Source organism: Varanus komodoensis, unplaced genomic scaffold, assembly GCF_004798865.1.
Source record: "Varanus komodoensis strain SLA01 unplaced genomic scaffold, ASM479886v1 scaffold1, whole genome shotgun sequence".
NCBI classification, from domain to species: domain Eukaryota; kingdom Metazoa; phylum Chordata; class Lepidosauria; order Squamata; family Varanidae; genus Varanus; species Varanus komodoensis.
The window spans coordinates 35,409,051-35,431,529 of NW_025335268.1; the positions used below are offsets into that span (position 1 = coordinate 35,409,051).

Below are 22,479 nucleotides of genomic sequence, written 5' to 3' on the forward strand. Positions count from 1 at the left end.
GTATGTCTCATGTCAGAATTGTGGCCAACTTGGATTCATAAGTATAAATAATGGCACAGTGTGATATTGGTGTTTGTGCTGTCTTTCTTTAGTTCTGCACATTATTCCTCTTCAAACAGGAATAGTTATACAGTGCATCCTACAGTGGTGGAGGTCCACTTTCCAGCAGGTGAAGGGGGGAACGTCAAGGAGGCATATCGTGAACTAGTAACAATGAAGTTTCCTACGCATGTTTAGACAGAAAAAATGTCCTACAACTCCCAGCAGCAAGTGTGGTCACTAAGGAATGCTGGGAGTTGTAGGATTTACTTGTACCCAGGGTTATTATTGTTCCACAGAGTTACTCGGAGGGTCAGACGCATTGATTTCATTGGGGTTTATTCCTAAATCATTAATAAGCCCGCACGAGTAACTAAAAAAAGGGTCCCGGGGCTGAACTCGATAAGCCCTGTCTCAAAACATGCGCAAAGAGGGAAAAAACCCCTCCGAACTTTCCTTGCCCCGAAGGGCCACTCGTCCTGCTTGCTTCCGCTGCTGATCCCGGCAGTAAAAGGAGCGAGTCCACCCTCAGCTGCATCTCCATCCGGGTGGTGGCGAAGAATGGGGACTCTCTCCCCGATCCGCATTTGAGGATAAGCATGGGGCAGGCTCTTCCAGAGGAGGACAAGTGGGATCCCGCTCAGAAGAGAGTCCTGGCAGGCGCACCTCAGCTTTCGGGGACCTCGAACCCCGTTCTGGTCCAAACTGAAGATGTGCAGCGACCGCTTTTTATTGAAGGTTAAGAGTCGTGTCCTCACTTCGCGGGAGGCGTCAGGAACTAATTCCTAAATACAGGAGAACGAGGGAGGGTTCGGGGCTCGAGTTTTAGGGGATGCAGTGCTCCTCCCCTGTTTCGGAAGCCTTGCGCTTCACCCCAAATTCGCGCGCGGGAAGGAGTCCCAGTTGGGGTTGTACCATAGTGATAAGGTAAAGTAGCCTTCTCATTAGGTGGCCAAAGTAATTGAGTTTAATAAATAAAAGTAATAATAAAATTAATTAATAAAAAGTAAGAAATATTTTTTAAAAAAATTAATGTGGCAACTATTATTTCCAGAGCTCAGCCTTAAAGTGGAACCAGGGGTTCAGGGCATGGACTGGGAGGCTAAGCCCCAATAAAAATAAAACAGGAAAGGGAAGTGTAAAGGGAAGTAAATCTAGGTGATTTGTACTGGTGAAGTATTTGCAGGAAGGGAGCATTGTGCATTTACTTATGAGAAGCATGACATTCTGTGTTAAGAATGAAGCTGTGGTGCTTCCATGTTCTTTGTGGCAGCTTATGCCTTTACATAGGGCTGACATATATATTTCAGTTTATTAATTTAGGAACTGAGATTATGTGGTCCCCAGATATTGTTTGAAGGGCCATAGGATTTGTTGGATTTCCAGCCCCAAGGTCAGAGATTGTGATCTGATGATGTTGTTATGGACTGCCAAGTTGTCTCTGATTTATGGCAGCCCTATGAATGAATGTCCTCCAAAATGTGCTGTCCTTGATGGCTGTGCTCAGCTCTTGAAAACTCAGGGCTGTGGCTTCCTTTATGGAATTGATCCATCTCATAGCTGGTTTTCCTCCTCCTTTTCTGCCTTTAATTTTCCCTAGTATTATGATATTCTCCAATGAGTTGGCTTTTCATAATGTGCCCGAGGTATGACAGCTTCATCAGTTTTGCTTCCAGGGAAAGCTCTGGCTTGATTTGGTCTACGACTTATTGTTCATCTTTCTGTCAGTCAAGCATATTAGCAAAGCACTCTTCCAGCACCATATTTCAAATGCATCCCTTTTCTTCCTGTCACTTTCTTCATTGTCCAGCTTTGGAACTCTGCCCCCTCCCTCTCCTCCTCCCCACTGGTGTGGGAAGAAACATAATTGCTCTCTGAGGTTAGTAAAGTGACCTGGGGGGATAAAAAAGGGAGAAGAGGGGAATCTGGGATGGTATCCTACATCCACTTCAGCCACCTTTGCTCTCCTTCAAGATGTTTTAGCATGACAAGTGAAAAAGCAGAAATGCAGATTGCAAGGACTGGGAGGTAGAGATTACTTCTGTGACTCCTGCTCTCCATGCGATTTCTCTAAATTCGGGGGATTCTGGGCATCCTCACAGGAACATACTTTTAGGAAACTATGTTATGCATAATTAGACAAAAAAATGGCTGGGTCATGCTGAGAGTTGTAGTACTGTTTTCTGCCCAAATATTCATAGGATTGCACCCTAAATTAGTTAAGGGTGCAGTCCTAGACATGTTTAGACCGCAAAAAATCCCACAGCTCCCAGCATTCCCTTATCCATTATGGTTCTGAGAACTGTAGGTTTTAGTGATATCTACATGTACATAGGATTATGCTCTAAATAAGAGCCATGCTGATGGACCCTAAAAATTTAGAAGTGTGGGTCTCCCAGACACAAGCAGGACAAAACTGGAATTAGAATCATAGAATTGTAGAGTTGGAAGAGATCAAGGGCCATCAGGTTCAATTCACTGCTAAGAGAAGTACTCCCAAGTCAAACCATCCCTCTCACATGGATGTCCAGCTGCATCCTGAATGCTTTGAGTGTGGTGCAGCCCATCACCTCCCTAGGTAATTTGTTCCATTCTTGTACTGCTCTAACAGTCAGGAAGTTCTTCCTGATGTTCAAATGGTCACCTGGCTTGCTGTAACTTGAGTCCATAATTCCAGGTCCTGTACTCAGAGATGATCAAGAAGAGATTCTGGCCTTTGTGACAATCTTTCATGTAAAAAACGGGAGTGCATGTCATGGGGGGCGGGGGACCATTTGAATAACTATACCTGAAGCACTTGAATGCATCCAGTTACCTGGATGGCTGTGACACAGAGAGGCTCAAGTCTCTTTGCAAGTTTATAACTCTGTGGTCAGTATTTATTCCTTGGACGGCTTCTGATACAATTTATAGAATAATAAGGTCCCACTGTGAACGTAAGGAGTTGTAATCCACCATATTTTGACAGTTTATCAGATATTTTGATACTTTTTTTTTTGCTGAGAAGCACTGATAGTCCTTATTTCAAATAGGCAGTTTAAAAGTGATTCACTTATTTTTATCCTAGGGTAAAGGGAGTGGGTCTGATTATCTTAGTCTTATTTTCATTCTTTTGGCAGGTGGGATTTTTCTTGCTACAATTGCTGCTGCAGGGATGCTAGGAGGTTTTGGTACAACACTCGCCATGGCTAAAAAGAAGAACCCCAATTGGTTCAATAAGGTTTGTTTATTTTGATTCTCTCTTCATCTTTGGTAGCTTTATAGATTTTAGCTTCATAATGGTGTTTCTGCCAGGTTCCTGTTAAGGGAACATCCATTGGAGAGAAGAGGCAATATTTTTCTTTAAATGAAATCACATGATTATAATTGCAAAATACAGCTGAGGCCAAGAAAGATTGAAATTAATGTGATGTGTATGTTTTTTAATTTAAAAATCCAATTGGGTCTTAATTAAGAAGCCTAAATATGATAAGTGCTTCCCTTTTAAAATAACCAAGTTTAAAATTAAATCTGAATATAGATAGTAAGAAAATCTTTAAATAAAATTTGAAATAAAAGTACATTTGTGGAAATCTCTCAGAAGATGGGAAAATATGTTCAATATAAAGCTCCCCTAGATGGGGAAAAATAATATTAAATTTTGCAGATCTCCTCAGTGGTGGAAAAAAGCTGCTGCCTAGAGATTCAATGAAATGGAGGAGTAAGTTAGCTAGTGCCAGTTAAAAACATACTAGAGAGAGGATATTGCTAATGAGATCACAAGGACCAATCAGGTTTTTCACTATTTTTGCCAGGCAGTTCAGAAGCCCTTTCCAACAAGCCACAAACAAGCCATTGTGCTGAGTTCAGAAATGAAAGATATAGTGGAATTCTGACGTTATGCGTAGTGAAACAAACAATAACTCCTGCATTACATTTGTTTTTGATCATTTTTAATTGTAAATAGTGCAATCCCGTATATCACCTGGAGGGTACCAGGTTGAGGGAGGCAAAACTGAAGTTTTTAAACCTAAGAGTACTTCTCTTAAAATTGTTGAGGATCATTGGATATAAAGGAATTCTTAGCCTAGATTATCAACTTCAAGATGGTTACTAATATAAATATATTTATTTCCCCCCAGATCTATGCCAATGAAATGCTACATGCCACCAGTTTGGCAAGATAAAAACAAACTATTGAAAATCTTAAATGCTGCCAAGTCACATGGAGTATTTTTGTTGTTGGATTCCAGATTAGATTTTGTGTTCAGAATTTTCTTTTGCTTTTGTTATTAAAAAACACAAAAATGTGGTAAGATCATAAAAGAAAGCCTGCCATGTAAAGTAAGTCATACACATGTGACTCAAATAACTTATCTTAAAATAGTGACTCTTCCACTCCCCTTTATCAATGAGACCTTTTCTTCTGTGCCAAAGTACTGGGGAAACTCCAACTTGTTTTGCTTTTTTTAAAAAGCTATTTGTTCAGCAGTTGTCTTGAGGGTCTAAGTAGCATTGCATGTATCAGATGACCATTTTTCTGTAAACCCAGTTTGAGCATTTTATACCCTCAAGAAGTTAAGTCATAGACCACATTATTGTGTCTTTTGTTATTGCTTTTTCAAAGATTTAATCTGTTCAACATTTTTCCACAAAGATACTACTCGTAAATATCTTTTTCATAATATGTAGAATTATGTTGCATTATTTTACAAATCAAAATTCTCTGTGGACTTTTTACAACTGAGAGGAAAATTCATGGGAGACTTATAAGAAGATTATAAAGTTCATTATTTAATCCAACCAATAATTAATGTTCTAATGGACTACAACCAGTTAAAATATAAAATGCAAAATAAATATTTTAAAGAACAAACATTAATCGGTAAAAATGCCATGATAGGCTAGCACCAGAAAAGAATCTGGAAGACAAGAAAGGTCTTTGTCTGGTTCTGTCTGTCTGTCTGTCTGTCTGTCTTGTAAAAATAACAATATTGCTGCCAGCCAAACTTCTGCAGAGTTTGTTCTCTAAGTGGGGTGCCACTACTGAGAAAGTCTTCTTTCTTGTGATCACCCATACAGCATCCTTTGGCAGAAGTACCTGGCAGAGAAGCCCTGAAGATGACTTAAGGGTCCAAGCAGACACTACAGAAGGAGACATCCATTTAGATTAATCCCGCTTTTCAGTGAAAAGGTCTCCTAGAACCTTTTACATCCAAGCAGAGAAACAAGACAGTTCCAGCACACAGGCTTCCAACCTAAAAGGACATGACTCATAAGGATAAAGGAATGAAAAGGGAAGAGAAAAAAGTAGTCTTCCAGAGTAGGGAGAGTGGAATGATCCTGCTCTCATCATCTATATAGAAGCTCATCATTATATTTAGAAGTTTAAATATAATGTGAGCATAATAGAGGTGACATCAATCTAGTCAGGTGATTTGTAATACCTTGTCCATTCCCCTTAGTGGTACTTTTAAACAACATTTTAAAAGCTGAGATTGTTTGAAACAGTACTGAAAAGTCTGGTGCAGCTGCTAAGTGCTGAAAAAGAAGCTGCTCAGCACAAAAACTTTCACAATCATACACCTATACTTTTAAAAAGTGTTCTTCAATCACATCAATCAACACAAATTTAAACCATTTAAGTACGGTTCCTACTTCAAGGAATTCTGGGTAGTGTAATCTTAGTGACAGTATGATCTGTGGCAAGTTCCTACCACTCTAACAGAACTAAAATTGATCAGGTCTTCTTCAAAGAAAGCTAACTAGTTTATAGTATGTGCACATGGCATAATTTACAGGCATGCACTTATGGTGGTGGAGGCTTGGTTTTTTTCAGTAGGTACTTTATAATAGCCAAGGCCAAAAGAGTGATTAGAGCTTCTCTCTTATAAGCATTCTTCTTCTTCTGATGATGATGATGATGATTATAACATTTCTATGCCGCCCCTTGCCGAAGCCTCGGGGCGGCTTACAACACAATAAAATACATTGAAATACAATAGCACATAATAAATTACCATTAAATACAAAAATACAAAAAATACATTGAGTTACAAACATAATAATATAAAATTAAAATTATCAGTATAAAATAAGTAAATAAATAATATAGGAGGAGAAAAGAAGGAAGAAGAAGTTGCCCTGGCCAGATCATATATTTTAACAATTAAAAGATGTTTAAATAAAAAGGTCTTTACCTGGCGCCGAAAAACCAGTAACGACGGTGCCAGGCGGACCTCTTTGGGGAGTGAATTCCATAGGTTGGGCGCCACCGCAGAGAAAGCCCTCCTCTGAGTGCTTACTCTCCTAATTTCTTTCATGGAGGGTTCCCGGAGAAGAGACTCTCCCGCAGATCTCAAAGGGCGGTTGGGCATATACGGACGTAAGCGCTCGTTCAGGTAGCCCATACCCAAGCCGTTTAGGGCTTTATAGGTCATAATCAACACCTTGAATTGGGCCCGGGCTTCAATGGGCAGCCAGTGAAGCTGACGGAGGACTGGAGTCATGTGAGCATAACGCCCCGTCCCTGTCAGCAACCTGGCAGCTCTATTTTGCACCAATTGAAGTGTTCGGACCGTCTTCAGGGGAAGCCCCACGTAAAGCACGTTACAGAAGTCTAGGCGGGAAGTCACCAGCGCGTGTGTCACCGTCGCCAGGCAGTCGAACTCCAGGTAGGGGCGCAGCTGATTAATCAGCCGAAGCTGAAGGAAGGCGCTCCTCGCCACCGCTGTCACCTGAGTTTCCAAAGAAAGCTCCGGGTCGAGGAGTACTCCTAAGCTGCGGACCTTATCCCTAAGAGGGAGTGTTGCACCATTCAGGACCAGGTCAAATCCACCCTCTCCGAAGCCCGATCCGCCAACCAACAGGACCTCCGTCTTGTCTGGGTTGAGTTTCAGTTTATTGGCCCTCATCCATTCCATTACCTCGGCCAAGCATCGGTTCAGCACAGCCACTGCCTCACCTGGATTTGTGGAAAACGAGAGGTAGAGCTGGGTATCATCAGCGTACTGATGATTCCGCAGCCCACACCTCCTGATGACCTCTCCCAGCAGTTTCATATAGAAGTTAAATAGCAGAGGGGATAGAATGGAGCCCTGTGGTACTCCATGGCATAGCTGCCATGACGCAGAGACATGGTCCCCCAGCACTACCTTCTGGAATCGACCGTTGAGATAGGAGCGGAACCATTGCAAAGCAGTGCCTCCAACCCCCAATCCTGCTAGCCTATCCAGAAGGATACCATGGTCGATGGTATCGAAAGCTGCCAAGAGGTCCAGAAGAACCAACAGGGATGCACTCCCCCTGTCCTTCTCCCTGCACAGGTCATCGTACAGGGCGACTAAGGCAGATTCAGTACTGTACCCAGGTCTGAAGCCAGACTGAAAAGGATCCAGCTAATCAGTTTCATCCAAGAGTGCTTGGAGTTGTCCCGCCACCACTCGCTCCAACACCTTGCCCAGAAACGGGATGTTGGCCACAGGTCTATAGTTAGTGGCCATCTCTGGATCCAGTGACGCTTTCTTCAGGACTGGTCGTATTACCGCCTCCTTTAAAGGGGCAGGCACTCGACCCTCCTTCAGAGAAGCGTTAACCACTTCCAAGATCCAGGTCCCAATCCCGTGCTTGGAGTTATTTATTAACCAAGACGGGCAAGGATCCAATAGGCAAGTGGTGGGACGTACTCGTCCAAGTACCTTGTCCACATCATCGGGCCGCAATAATTGAAATTCCTCCAACAATTTTGGACCAGACGGTAGCATTGGCGTCTCCCCAGAGACCTCTGATTCATTAGTGGAGTCCAGCTCATGACGAATCTGAGTGATTTTCTCCCTGAAATGCCTGGCAAAGTCGTCACAGCGGGCCTTTGAGGGTGGCATCGGATCTTCCTTAGGACCCGGGCGAACCAGGCCTTGTACCACTCGAAAAAGCTCCGCCGGACGGCATTGTGAGGAGGCAATGGAAGTGGAAAAAAACTTTTTCACCGCCTTCACCGCCACAGCATAAGCCCGATAGTGGGCTCTCAAGTGTGTTCGGTCAGATTCATCCCGTGATTTCCTCCACCTACGCTCCAGTTGTCTCCCAACCCGCTTCATCGCCCGCAATTCAGGTGTATACCAAGGGGAAGAGCGGACTCTGCCCGGTGGGAGAGGACGCTTGGGAGCAATCGTGTCCACGGCCCTGGTCATCTCTCCGTTCCACAGTTCGACCAGAGCCTCGACAGGAGCACCAGTCTTGATAAGGATATGAACATTTGAAAACCAAGGTTGCAATCCTCTGCCCACTTAATTGAGAGTAAGCCTCATTAATTTCAGTGGAGCTAACTTGTGAGAAATCATGAATAGGATTGCACTGAAGGGGTGTTTTACAAGTCATGTAATACAAAAAGGATATTGTTGACAAGTTGATTTTTCCCTTCCCTCCTGAAAGTGTGTAGGTGTGTACATACGGATAATTGGTTTTTCTTCCTCTCCCACAAAACTTCTAGGGTGTCACTGCCACAGCTGCTCTGCCAGAGAGTGGTGCATCTCTTGCATTACGTGCCTTAGGATGGGGCTCACTTTATGCCTGGTGTGGAGTGGGCCTGATCAGTTTTGCTGTTTGGAAAGCTTTGGGTGTTCACAGTGTAAGTACCATCACTTTGCAGATTATTATGCTTTAGACATTCCAGAAAATTCATAAGCTTTCATATTTTATCATTTACTTACACAGCATGTGTGTACATGATGCTTTATAGCGTAACTTAAGAAAAGTCACCTCTTTATTCTTAGGAGGTTACACTCTGCATTATTATAGATTAATTGATTAGATTATTGAAAGACCTGTTTGGGATTATTGGGAACAATAAATAAATAAATGGACTTATATTAGTGTGAGAGACAGTAAAATGAAGGGAAGAAAGAGGCAGCAACAACAAACAGAAGTAGGGAAGGAATGCAAGGGACAGTGATAACAGGAAATCAGTGTAAGCAAGTCTAGTTGCATGTTCTTAGGTTTTGTTTTGAAGGTGCTATTTTGGACTATATCCTAGTGGATATCTTGATAAAAGCATGAGGTTAGGGAGTTGTATAGTGAGTCAGGCTTCCATAACTTTTTCAGGACAACATCTTCACTGGCCAAGACATTCAGTGCTTACATTTGTACAAAACAATAAGGCAAACTTCCAGAGAATCCTAGCTTGTTCACAAGCAAACATTTTGGTGCATATTGTCCAGACTTAACTGGCTACTTGCCCATTCTTAATGAGGAGCTACCAGCAAGAGAGAGCTTAGCAGTCCAGACTGGAGCTCCTGGTTTGTTGCTCTTCTAAGAAGTTACAGTTTAAGGCCATGGTTTGAAATCGACTCACAACTTGTTTGGGAGCTACAAGCTAAAACTGGTTTCTGCTACAACACTAGGCTGTCCCTTTGTCTGTTCTAGGACATAGGTGGCTGGTATGTATGGCTGGAACCATGAATGGGCAAGGTCAGATACCAATAAGGCATGGCAGGACTGCAGGCAAGATAAGGAGCAGGTAAGGATCACATACCAACAAGGCATGAGAGGTGCAAAATTAAGGCAACGTCAAGAACAGACAAGGGAACAACAAGACACTGTAGGTCTAGAGGGGAAGGCAAGGCAGGAGTCAGCAAGGCTCAGATAGTGACAATGAGTGATAACAGAAGCAAAGGCAAGGATCAGATACCTGGCAAGGTGAGGTCAGACCAGAAGCAAGGGTAGAGTTAGAAGCAGGCAGGAGTTGAGGCAGGGTCAAGGGGAAAGCAAGATGATGTAGGATCAGGAGCACAGTACATCTATCATAAAGGCTTTTGTTGTTGTGGCCAAGCTGAGCAACAGAGGAAAGTCTTTTATAGAACCTTCTAGAGCTCCCAAGTGTGTCACATGATTGCAGAGGCTGCGACCCTTACAAGTACCTACAGGCCTGATCCTGCTTCTGCAGACATGTTCAGGATGAAGCAGTGCACCCTTCACAGTCAAACCACAAGTGGTTTGCCCCAGAGTTGGACACTCTTACTGCAGAGTTATTCGTTAATTTAGGGTCCAGTTCAGTTGGATGCCTGTAGCACTCTGAACTCGATTACAGGTAACCTGTGGAGGGCAGGAGGAGCACAGCAACATGCACTTTCCATTCTGCAGAGCAGCTAGACAGCCAGTTTTGGCTATGTAAATGTGGTGCTTTAGAGTGGGGGGAAGCAGGCTAGACAGAGTGCCATCAAGATACCATATTTCTTGGTAGCACTGGTCTCTTCCCTTCCCTGCCACTGTCTAATCACTTTCTTTGAGGTGTCAGTTCCAACATAGGAGCTGAGACTCTGAAAAATTCTGTGGCCCTCTAGACACTGTGGTGTCAGCCACTCAGAAGAAATCTTGTTTCTTGTTCTGCATGAATGCAGGGACTGTGTTTTAGGGCGTGCCTTTGGAACAGCAAAGACATCAAGTTGAAATCCACAAGCAAGCAACACTTACTGAAGTTGCACTAGTGTAAATTGATGGTTATGCAATGCACTTGCTAGCCACTGAGCTGAGAAGTGCTATTGACATTGTGGAAGTCTTGGTTTTGACGGCACAATGTCAGTAGTTCTAGTGCTGCAACACCATTGGATTCTTCCCTACAGGAAAAATAATATTCCAGAGAAGAGGGAAAATCTGTCTCTCAAGATCAGTAACCCACATTTTTCAAACAGCCAGCTGACTTTATAGAGCTTCATTATAGACCCAAACAGACACAAACAGGAATTAATCATGTCATCACACATTTGGTGCTGCATCTTTTGGGTTAGAAAATGTGATGACAGAAGAAGTCCTGGAAGCCAGTCTCTGCCTTGGAGGAGTGAGCTATTCTGCTGCAAAGATGGAGACATGAATGTTCAAATAGAAGGTTGCATACACTTGTCCCTGGCTGTATCTAGAGATCTTTTTATCTATACATGCAATTTGCATGAACCGTGTAATATAAAACCGAATAACCAAGTTCACAGTGCCCAGCTGTGGAATCTTGAGAAGTGCCTGGGAAGGCCAAGGTCTCATTTACTTCTGAATGCTTGCCCATTCAGCCTGTGGAGCTGCTGCCCATTGCACCCTGTGTTTGTCAGTTCCCAGAATTGGATAAGTAGACTGAAGTGCTTCCACTTTTGGATTGCCAGGGTTATATATGTTAAAACAACCCTGAGTTTAGTGGTAAACAGCAAGTTAGCTAGCCAGTTATGTTCACCATGTGTAAGTTGTTTTGAATGGCTAACACCCTGAGTTACCCATGTACTGCTACAGTAGCGAATGTTTAAAATGCCTAGATTCAAAAAGCAATGAGGGAGAAAAAAAGGCAGACCATTCTCTCCCACCCCCATCCATGCTTGTCAGAAATGTTGCTACTTATGCAAACTCCAGGATTGAGTAAGCTGTCCCTAGGTGCTCTGGAATTTTGTACCTTCAGAGGACTTGCTATAACAGCAAACAATATTCTGTTACCATTAAGTATATTTTATTGTAAATGATCTTACTTTTAGCAAGAGAAATATTGCCTCGATGGCAGAGTAAAGACAAGGGAATGATGGGGGAACACTTTTCAAAGGAGTGCCATCTACAGATGCAATTGGAGAAGACCTCTTTGTGAGTCCTTCATTGCATCATAGCTACATCTACTGGCAGGAGAGGAAATGAGTCAAGCTGCACCCATTTTTACATGGCAACTCAGACATACATTTTTCTACTTTATTTTGAAATGATAAATTTTTCCCTTCCCATAATGCCTTCCTTTTAAAAGCATTATGTTAATGGGAAGCTGCTTGTGCTTCCAGCAACCAGATTCTAAACACGTTAAGTAACTAACTACACAGTAATGCATAAGGCAAATAATGAGTCTGTTATCTTTTTTTAAAAGGAAATCTACTTGCAAAAAGGAATCATAGAGCAGAGAAATGTAAGTGGTGGGGGAATGGGTGTTTAACCTATTCCCAGCAGATGAGATTTATTTATTTGATTTATATGCCACCTGATTAGCCATAGGCTCTCTGGGTGGCTTACATACAGTCAGAACCACAATAAAAACAATACAATAAAACAGTAACAACACTAACATCAGTAAGATTAATAAACATAATAACTAATAATAAGTAAATTAAATAAATTGACAGGGGTAAACAAAGAGGTGCTGCAGATCAGGAAGCCAGCTGGCTGAGCATTACAATGTCAGCCTCTTTTAAATGTAGTTGCATTCCCAGTGAAAGGTCAGGAATGTGGGATGCTCCCGAACCTAGTGCTCAGGTACTGCCTGAATTTCAGCTTCAGCTGGTATACCAAGAGCATTAATTCCTGGTGAATTCAGTCTTAACCATTAAAACAATGCAACAATTACTATAACTCTTTATATGTGGGGCTTCTTTTGAGGCCTTCAGAAATATCAGCTTTATCAAAAATCTTGATTGGTGCCAGTTGTTAGGATCATCTGATCCATTTACTGTGTCAGCTTCAGCAGCTGCCTGTCTATTTCTGGCAAGCTGCTGGCTGTTACCTGTAGAGCCCTTAAGCATTTGAGACTCAGCTGCTTGAAGCACCATGTTGAACAATTCTGTCTGCCTTTGGCAGTCTACTAAAGGGGGCTTTGTATACTTGTCATTGGCTTCTTAGTTCTACTTGTTGGGAATATACAATAGGGCCTTTTCTATGGCAGCACCTTAAGTAGGATACTCGCTGAGGGGCTAGACTGGTTTCTTTTCTGTCAGCATTTGAAACATAGAAACAGAACGAGTCAGAAGGGGCCACCCGGGCCATCTAGTTTAACCCCGGCACCAGCCGGCTCCGCTCACGACATGCCCACCATGTGGATGTCCAGCCTATCCTTGAACACCCGCACTGATGGGGCCTCAGTGACCTCTCGTGGAAGCCCATTCCACACCCTTGGGGTCTTTTTGAGAAAACTATTTAGATTATGATAATTCTTTGTTCTGGCTCTGTTGGTATTTTTAGCCTTGATGTGATGCTTTGACTTACACTGAATTACTGGATTGCTGATTACTTAGTTTTATATGTTTCTGTTAATAGACATGGATATCTCCATGTACAGTGGAAAAACTTGGTTATAAAATTTAGTATAATTTTAAAAAAATGTGTTAGTTTTCAGAGAAAACAGAGGTATAGTGCTAAGTAAGATGTCTCCATGTTGCCCTGCGTTTAGCTAAACCTACAAGTGAATTTCATGAACCATCATGACATCACTAATCTATATGCCCCTAAGCTGTAGCAAGTGGCAGTATTCACTGTCTTTAGTTGCAGCTCTTCTCTATGCTGTCTCCTGTGATGAACACAGCACTGGAGAAAGTGTTTCTGAGAGACAATCAACTTTTAGCCTTGAATTCAGAGGTCAACAAGAGTTCTTTCACTTATTACTGCAGATCATTTGGGGGTTTTTTACTGAGAGAAGCAAATCTAGTGACATGTACTCATAAGACTACACTATGTGTTCACAGAGAGCACATTTTCAGCCTCATATAGCATGTAGGCACATATGCTGAAGAGCTGGATGGATTTGCTGTGTGTACATCAACTTGCAAAGTTACATTTGTCACTACACAACATATGCCAAATCTCCTAGACTATCTCTGAGCTCTTTCTACCTTAGCCTCTTTTCTAGCATTGATTTTTATGTCTGTGTAGAATGTAGGAAAGGCAGAGTTCATTATGCAGCATAGAAATGTTGCTGCATCTTTTCTACACTGATACACTGGCATACTCTTTTTCTGTTTGCTTTTTAAAGAGTCAAGGCTCAATAAATCAGTGTTTAAAGAGATGCAGTGTTACTTGAATCAGGATTGTGCATTAGACACTGTAGAAAATCTGATCCGTTTTTCTTCTGGCATACTGCCAATCTGTCTGGCTTACACTTTGGCAAGCCCTTGGTTTTCTGGAACTATTAATCTACTAATATTTGGAATATGGTCATTATGTTCAGCAAAATTAATGTTTTATTGGAACGGAAGCAATGAAAGAAGTACTGCACCAGAGTTTTTGTGCCTTGAGTCAGCAGATGGAATAACTATTTTTCCCCGCTCCACAATAATTGTAGGCTAATTGCAAGTATCCTCACAAATAAGTTATTTTAAAGGCATGTGTCTAACAATGACAACCTCTGTGCCAGCTTTAATTCTGGTTGTCATACAACAATAATAGCTACATTATGTCAACAGAAAAACCACTCAATAGAAATATGGAAATGTTTTCCAGCAGTTATAGCTAAATTGTGGGTAATTTATTTTTAGCCAGAAGTAATAAGCAATGTATCTTTATATTTAATTAAAACTGCAACTGAAACACTTGCAAGCTATGGAAACATAATTTTGCCTATTTGCTACTCTGTGTGTTTATATATGTTTTAAAGTGAGAACAAAGCTTTCAGAATTTGTAGTGATCCATGGCAATTAACAAGCAACGGGAACTAGGTAATAAAAGCTCCTCTGTTCATGGTGTCCTTCATAAATCAGTTTTTATCACTTCACAAAAAAAGATTCCATCTTTCATTTTAGAGCAAGGATGAGTCATAAAATATTTGTGTTCTTTTTTTAAAAAAAATATCTTCTCCCAGTACTGCTCATACAGCCGGTGAACGTGCACCAAGAAAAATAGTGTGTGGGGAGGGATTCTGTGACCTTATAATTTATAATCATCATGACAAAATTTCTAATCCCTTTGTTTTGCACATATGTTAACCTTTGAAAATGCCAAGAATAAGATGGCATGGTGTGCTTTTATCATGTATAATTAAAATAGAAACTAATACTTTTAATGTATTTATTTAAAATATTTATATCCTGCACCACTTAATAAAACAGAGCACCTCCCAACAATGAAAACATAGTGCATAAGGCAACACCACAATTTTGAGAAGCTGGGTCAGTTCTCTCCCATGGGGCATTAAAAGTGTGCTTATAAACAGTGCTGCCTTGATGTTTCTGGGGACCCCTGGACAAAGCTCTTTCAGTGATCCTGTCCTTATTGGGCCAGGTTGCACACCATGGTGGTAAATTAATAAATTAACCCACAATTTGCTAGAATGCACACAATATTTCCAGTTTTCATAAACTACCACCTGTCAGGGCTGCTTTAACTTAGAGCAATGGGGTGGTCTCAATGGCCTTATAGGCCCCTTCCAACTCTACTGTTCTAATTTTATGCATGCCCCATGTATAGGTTCTTATTGTGACATCTGACAGGACAGGTTGGGTTGTTTATGGGTTAAACAACCTAGAGTTAATCTAACAACTAAGTATAGGTGCATGCATGCCAACTTAATCTGCCATTATGTGTAAACGTGTGTCAGAGAGTCTACCTTTTGACTATTGTTGTCATCAGGTGCTATTGCTCACATCCTCTTATCATTGCTATCACTTGCTTGAGAGGTAGACAGCCAGCAAGGAAGCATCTTTTGCTCCTCCTCCTTGCTACCACCATGGGCTAGGCCAGAGCAAGAGGCCTGTAAACAAACAGACTGCAATGATGAAAAAGAGGAGCAGCAGCTAGGGCACTTGTCTGTAGGTCCATGCTGGGGTGTAGGCCCTTGGCTAGTGCCCAACCATTTTTACTTTTGATGCTGTTTCTGTTTATACACTAATTTTTGAACTTGATTCAGCAAGGAAGAGTTTTGCATAAAACTAGATGAAATGCAGTATATGGCTTTAGAGCCTGGAGGTTCCATATATACTGTTACGACTAGCAGCCATTTATAGACCTATCTTCCACAAACTTGTTAAATACTTTTTTCATAAGCTTCACACCCTTCAGCGTATCCTACTACTTTTTAAAGCAGTTTCCCTTTAGCCCAACTGCAGTATCAGAATTGACCCAGAAAGGGAGAAAAGTGGTTAAAGCAGTGAGGTGTGATAAGGTAGGACATAGTGTATTCTTTTCCTTTGCGCTCCTATGCATGCACACACATGTGTATATGTTTAAAAAGACCACCACCCCAGCCCCTCATGAGATGTAAATAAAGCAAATATGTGTGCAAGCTATGCATGACTACCCCATCATTTCTAGTTTGATCCTTGAATATTTAACATTTAGGGCAGTTTCTAGAATAATGCTTTCCTCCTGGGATACTAAGATAATCTGTTTCATAAGGTTAACTTGATATTTTCTTCATGCTCTGATAATTGATGTGACAGAGATAGCATCTGACATTGTTTGGGGTGGGGCACTGGAATCAACAGCATCTCCCTGTAATGCTTTCAATCAAATCTAAGGTTTCCAATTTTAGCAGAGAGCTCCCTCTCTGATCTTATGCAGAATAGAGAAGAAGCTCATAGCTTGTTTTTACTGCCAGTCAGGACTCTGGTTCAAAGAATCTTGTTTCTTTTCACAAGAAAGTAAAATGGAAGCACTTAATGTCACAAGCATTAAATGGGGGCACATCATGCCAGAGGGCCATCATCATCTTCGTTGTCATTATTATTATATTTGTGACATTTCTGTACTGTCCACTAGCCAAAGCTGCCCAGATGGTTTATCTTCCAGGCACAATTCAAAGTTCTGTTTTTGCTTAAAATGTCCAGTGTGGCTTGGGCTTTTTCCATATTTGAAAAACTGCCTCCTTCTCTTTCATCATAAATGTTAAAGTCAATTAAAGGCATCTTTTTGACTGTACCATCTTTACATGTGAGGTTCAGACAACAAAGGCAGATGGAGGCATATTCTCAGTGGCTGCTCCATAATTGTGGAATGTCGTTTCTTAGAAGTTAACAAAAGTTCAAGCCTCAGAACTTTCTAGAAGAGCTATAAAGCTTTCCTACTTGAGGCATACCATTCAACAGCTTGTGTTAAACAGATGTGGAATAATTTTAAAATTAATTTTAATTCCTCTGTTATTAGATTTCTGTTATCTTTGTGTTTTTTGAAAAGAATTAAATACTTTCTTTGAGCCCTATGGATGAGGCATAATAGAAACATAATGACTCAGAAGGGGTCTCCCAGGCCATCTCGTCTGACCCCCAGCTCCAGCCGGCTCTGCTCATGCCATGCCCACCATGTGCATGTGCTTTGAAGAAATAACTGAATAAATAAAAATTAGAAGACTAGTAAACTTACTAAGATCTGTGTTGGCCACTGTAGAATCTCTTACCATTCCAATAGATAAGACTCTTTTTCTCCCTACTCCACTCAGATTAGCTTGAACATATGCAGAGATGCTATGCAGTGACATAGTCTCATTTTTTGTGTGACATCTTGTCAGTGCTGTACATTTAAATAGTAATGTACAATACATATAATGAAATATGCTTTTAGAGCCCTTTATTTTTGCTTTCTGATGCAGGATCCTTAGGTTAAGATGAGAAAATAACTGTGATCTCTTAATTGTTTCAAGTTTTGACATAGTTAAGTGTTGATAATATTCTTTTTGGGGCCAAAAAACTGACAGTCTGAAATGGAATGGTTGCATTCTGTGTTTTCCTCAAGAAAATCACCAAAGGCACTTCTTTTTCTTTAGGCAATGTGAAAATAAAAGTTCTGCTATGTTCTGAAATTCTTTTTAAAGACTTGCCTTCGCAAGTAAGATGTGCTGAGATGATAAGTGTCGGGACATATTAGATGTAATTCTTAGAAATTTATACTAAGGAACAGTATGTTCAGGAGTTGGGATTGTTGGCCACCTGGAGAGTACTCAGAAGGTCCATTGTCAACCCTAGTAGTCCCCTAGCTTTGCTGATTTTCCTCTTGGCTGTCACTCCTGGTTGGTTCGTCTCCCTTAGGGGTAGACAACATAGTGCCTTCAGGCACCAAGATGCCTCCAGACAACTTTATTGATGACTGCACCAATGTTCCCTACCCCTCCTGCTTAAAAAGTCTGACTGGCAGCTGAGATCCCTGCAAAGCACAGTGAGAGCCTCCATTCACTGCCATCTTTGTTGTTCACCAATTCTATTATGCTATGTAGGCTCAGGGACATTCTTGGGAAATGAGGATTCCCAAGCTGGTTTCAGGCTGATGCATTTCTCTCCACAGTGCCCACCCACCAGAAAAAAAGGTGGAGGGAGAAAGAGAGGCCTATTACTTCTGCCTGTTTAAGCTGGCAGCAGCCAGGAGGCGAAGCATGTGCTGTGCAGGGCTAGGGAAAGCAACGATAAACCAGCTTGGGGGATGAAATTGAGGGAAGCCAGTGCTGCAGGGGAGCCATCTGGAAGCAATCTCAGTGCTTGGAGGGAACTGTGTGCATCTGTATCTGATGAGCACTGAGCATTTTATGTTGTAGGGACAGGTTACTTGTCTTTGTGCCTCCCAATGCAGCCATGTTGTTTAGGACAGTGTTTCAAATTGCCAAATGTGTCCAAAATAATCTGTGTAATCTATACTTTTAGCTTGAGCACGGATAAGAGCAAGGAGAAGCAACAGCAGTTTCTGTTTATGTCACACTCTTTTTTAAAGTGGCTGTGTGGATTGGGTCCAGAGAAGTGAGAAAGTAAATGGGCAGTGGGGATGATGCCAGTGCGGGGTGCCCTCCACCGAAAATGTTTAGAGCCAGTACTGACTGGAGCCTTGTTCAGACATTAGCCTGACAGCTTAAATGAGTGAGATCCTCCCAAATACACCTACCCATATCCTAAGATCATCTATGGAGGTTCTTCTCCAGGAGCCACCCTTAAAAGAAATAAGGAAGATGGCCATGTAGGGAAGGGCCTTGTTGGCAGTGGCACCCTGATTATGCAATCACTTTGCCAGGGAGGTGGGCCTGGCACCAATCCTTTATACATTTTGGTGCCTAGTTAATACCTTTTAATTTGCGTATTATTTTAATTGCTGAATAGAAGGCCGTGATTTTAAACTTATTTTATCAGTTGTTACTGTGTTGTTGTTATTTACTTGGTTCATTATGATTTATTATATTTAAATTGTTATGATTATTGTATATATGTTCTGATCTTGTGTATTAAATTGTTTTAATCGATGTACAACATTCTGAGAGTGCCCAGCAAAGAATGGTTTATAAAAAAACAGTAAATAAATAAATGAATAGTTTTATCCCTGGGCATTCCAGCCCCCACCCCATGTTGAACAGAGATGCCTGAAGCAGCATTTTCCTTGCATTTCTTTTCAATACAAGTTGATCTCTTCACACAATTGGTAATGCTGATAAACGGAGGGCCACAGCTGTACAGGGAGTTCCACTTGAGCCCAAGCAAATGCAAGTAGAACACCCCTTCAGAGATGCTCAGTATGGCAAGCCTGAGTACACAGCTGGTGGGTCCAGTGGATGCAGCCCTGTTCTCCCAGGCAGTTAAAGCTCTCATGCATTTAGGTGATTGCCAGAACAGGGCTAATGTTATAATGAATTCTGTCATGCTAAGGTAAGAAGTAGCTGCCTGATGCTTTTATTTAAGGATAATACACCTGGCATGTTTGAAACATAAACATGGGCTTCATTTAGTCAAGGCACAAAATAAAACAAATGCTCATTTGTTGCTAGTATTGCAAGGAAATAATGTTTTCTGTTCCTTTTTGCAATCTCCTAATGGATCCCTTGCTTTTTATTTATATTTACATGCTACATTTTTGCCATCACAGAATTGTAGGTGTATGAAGTTTCCAGATAACTCACCATACAGCACTTAGACTGTAGGTTATTGAATCTAAGCTGATCTTAAACTCAGATCAGCTTAGATTCAGTAACCCAGAAAAATTCCTTAGCTTGTTGTCTACTAAGTTGCTGCCTCTAAGAATTTTTGCGGCTTGAAACTAATTATCTGCAAATAAGAGTTGTACATAGTAATTATGGTTAAGATAATGGGAGTATGTCAAGAACGTGTGCATTACTCCCTCTTGCACATTTTTTCTGTTTCATGGTTTGCTTTAACCAAGGTGTAGCAGTGCATCTGTTTTAATATTCATCATGATTAATTCTAGCAAACTCTGATTTTGAATTCTGGTTGTAAGGGCAGTCCTAGTTAGCATTGCCATAGTTAGCCTCAGAGAAGATGTTATATGTTTCTGTATGATCTTGTCCTTCAAGATTAAGGAGAGAAAATAAAATATTTAGAGATAACACACCTATAAGGAGAAAAACCGTATTTCAGAATTTCTGTTTCTGTACTTCAAAGAAAATATTTATTTGATTAAGTGAAGATGTAGTATGTCCCTAACTTTGATGTGGTAGTGTTAAACATATTTCTCTGACCTTTCTTGTAGATGACTGAATTTCGGAGCAAAATTCAATCACTGTTTCCATCAATTCCTAAAAATGCAGCACATCCTGTCCAATGGGAAGACATCATGAAATCCAAGTGAATATGGATGGACTTTGACTCAACCTTGGAACAGTGACGGAAGTCAAGTATATGTGGAAACATCCCACTCCCAAGAATAGTCAGGATGTAAGAGAAGATACATAATCACAACGTGTCTTTAGTTTCCCAGGCAAGAATAAAAAGGGTAAAATTGTGGTTGTTACCTCAGGTGGTAGTAGCAGCTATAATAAAAGTGGATTGACTTAAAATGTGGATGAGGACTTGTATGAAGGAGGGAGCTCATCATGTTTCTGTAAAACAAAGAGGCAGATCTCAGTGATAAGCATTAATATAGTAATTGTCACTAATTATGTTTTGGAGGAGAGTGTAAATCAGACTTTCAAGCTGCCACTCACTAGTTCACCTAGGGTAACTGCACATCCTGTTCTCTCCAATGCAGTGCTGTAAACCGTGTTGAAAAGGTGACTACAAATGCTGCAATAGAACAAACATCTCAAAAGCCTACTAGTTTAGCACTGGTTAGCAAAAACCATCATAATTAAAAGACTCATCCACTGTAACAAGAGATGCAAACGATAGCTTTGACGGGCACAGTTCCTTTCTGACTAGCCTGTTGGCCAAAAAAAAACGAGCAGGATGCTCATGGATGGATTTTTTATACTTTATCTAAGGTCTTTGGTGGAACATAGCTCAAGGGAGCACCTTTCCTCATTCTATTAATTGAATCCTTCCATCATCAGAAGCAAGCTAGTTGGACTCCACTCTGTATATCATCCTAGGCTATTTATTTTGATTTATTCAGGAAGGCTATATACTATGTTCCTGTTTTAAAGGAACGAACTCAGAGCAATATTTCATGGAAATGCAATGAAGATATGGGTTGTTTCTCTTTTCATGAAGAGCTTTTTTAAAAGAGTCCCGAATAAGTATATGGATGAATTTTAGCTAAGAGAAAATATGAGTCAACACCATGGATATCTGAAAACTACATCTAAAAATGCTGTTTTAAATTTATGCCATTTAAATATTGCCATCTGGGGAAAAATCATTTTAGCAGTTAAAATTTATTTGACAGAAGGGTTTTTGTTTTGTTTTTGTGGATGTTTCCTCCCCGTTTTTACTTCAGTTAATAGTCTTAAGCATTTAAAAGCTAATTCAATACCTTATGTAGAGCACCACTGGAATGTTCCCAGCTATGAAAGAATGGGAAATGATAATAAGTTTCAACTTTGCTTCCTTTGCTGTCATTATGAGAAATTAATTTGTCTCCTGGAACATTAAGAAGTGTAAACACCTTATTAACCAAGGAGATGTTTTTCACCCACAAAAAAGAAACAAACTCGTGATCTCGGAAGCAATCGATTTCATAGTTTTTGATAATTAAAGCAAGTTGTTTTCCTGGTCATGTCTATCTAATAATACTACAAGAGATTCAGCAATATTAAGTATGTTGGAACCATTTTCATTCCTGAAGAGCTTTTGTGAATCAAGCAGAAGAAAATAAACACCAAGCAAAATGCTGTTTCCAATTATTTCTCCATGCATGTAAAATAATTTCCTTGGTAGAGTAACACTGCTACATGGCATTTATTTTTATTAAACAGAGAACAGGTCCATTTATTAACATGCAAGTGTGCCATTGTTCTCATTCCACCCCAGAGCTCAGCATGCATGCTTAGTATAGAAGGCTTCAGTGGTAGCAGAACTTAATAATACTTCATAGAAGTAAATGAGTGATAAAGAATACATTTTGCGTTATGAAGATCCTAGGTCCAGTCCATGGTAGCATCTGTACTGAAAAGGACCTTGATCTGGAAGACTGAGAGAGCAACCCAGGAGAGAATGGCACTATTTATAGTTACGCATTTCAATTAATATGGGTACTCTGTCTGCAATACAAAGTGAATCAGGGTTCGTGGAGGAAGAAGGGGTGCTTAACCATTTCCCTTCCCTATTCTATACCCTGTACCCAGGAGAGAAAATGTACAGGTTCTCTTATCTCTTTCGTTTGTGAAGGGTAAAAGAATCTGTGTGTACATGTTGTTTTCAGTAGAAAAATGCCACAAAGTTAAGAACATCCATCAGAATCTTGCTGCCACCAATCTTGTTTCTGGTTCAGCCTTAGGGTGACATTTCTGTTTCTAAGGGCCCTCTAGAATTAAATGTAATATGCAGCTCCATTCTGAAATCCTCAGACCAGAGATGAACATTGATGTTCTTTTCCAGAGGTCATCTGTGT

At 40.9% G+C, this 22,479-nt stretch overlaps 1 protein-coding gene across 2 annotated transcripts; it reads left to right on the forward strand.

Annotated features, from left to right (window-relative positions):
* Nucleotides 1-550: 550 nt before the first annotated feature.
* Nucleotides 551-21,757, forward strand: TMEM242 (transmembrane protein 242). Of its 2 annotated transcripts, XM_044422173.1 has the most exons (4): nt 551-777; nt 3,159-3,259; nt 8,507-8,644; nt 20,182-21,757. In XM_044422173.1, exons 1-4 carry the CDS (start codon nt 639-641, stop codon nt 20,278-20,280), a joined length of 477 nt encoding a protein of 158 aa, XP_044278108.1. In that variant the 5' UTR covers nt 551-638; the 3' UTR covers nt 20,281-21,757. The 2 variants fall into 2 exon arrangements, with proteins under 2 accessions (XP_044278108.1, XP_044278116.1); XM_044422181.1 differs by lacking the exon at nt 8,507-8,644.
* Nucleotides 21,758-22,479: the final 722 nt, after the last annotated feature.

Excerpts from the sequence above, each read along its gene's own strand:
- TMEM242 (XM_044422173.1), top strand. The coding sequence starts at position 639 with ATGGGGCAGGCTCTTCCAGAGGAGGACAAGTGGGATCCCGCTCAGAAG. Across the intron at positions 778-3,158 it reads GCGACCGCTTTTTATTGAAG|GTGGGATTTTTCTTGCTACA; the intron begins GTTAAGAGTCGT and ends TTCTTTTGGCAG. Across the intron at positions 8,645-20,181 it reads AAGCTTTGGGTGTTCACAGT|ATGACTGAATTTCGGAGCAA; the intron begins GTAAGTACCATC and ends CCTTTCTTGTAG.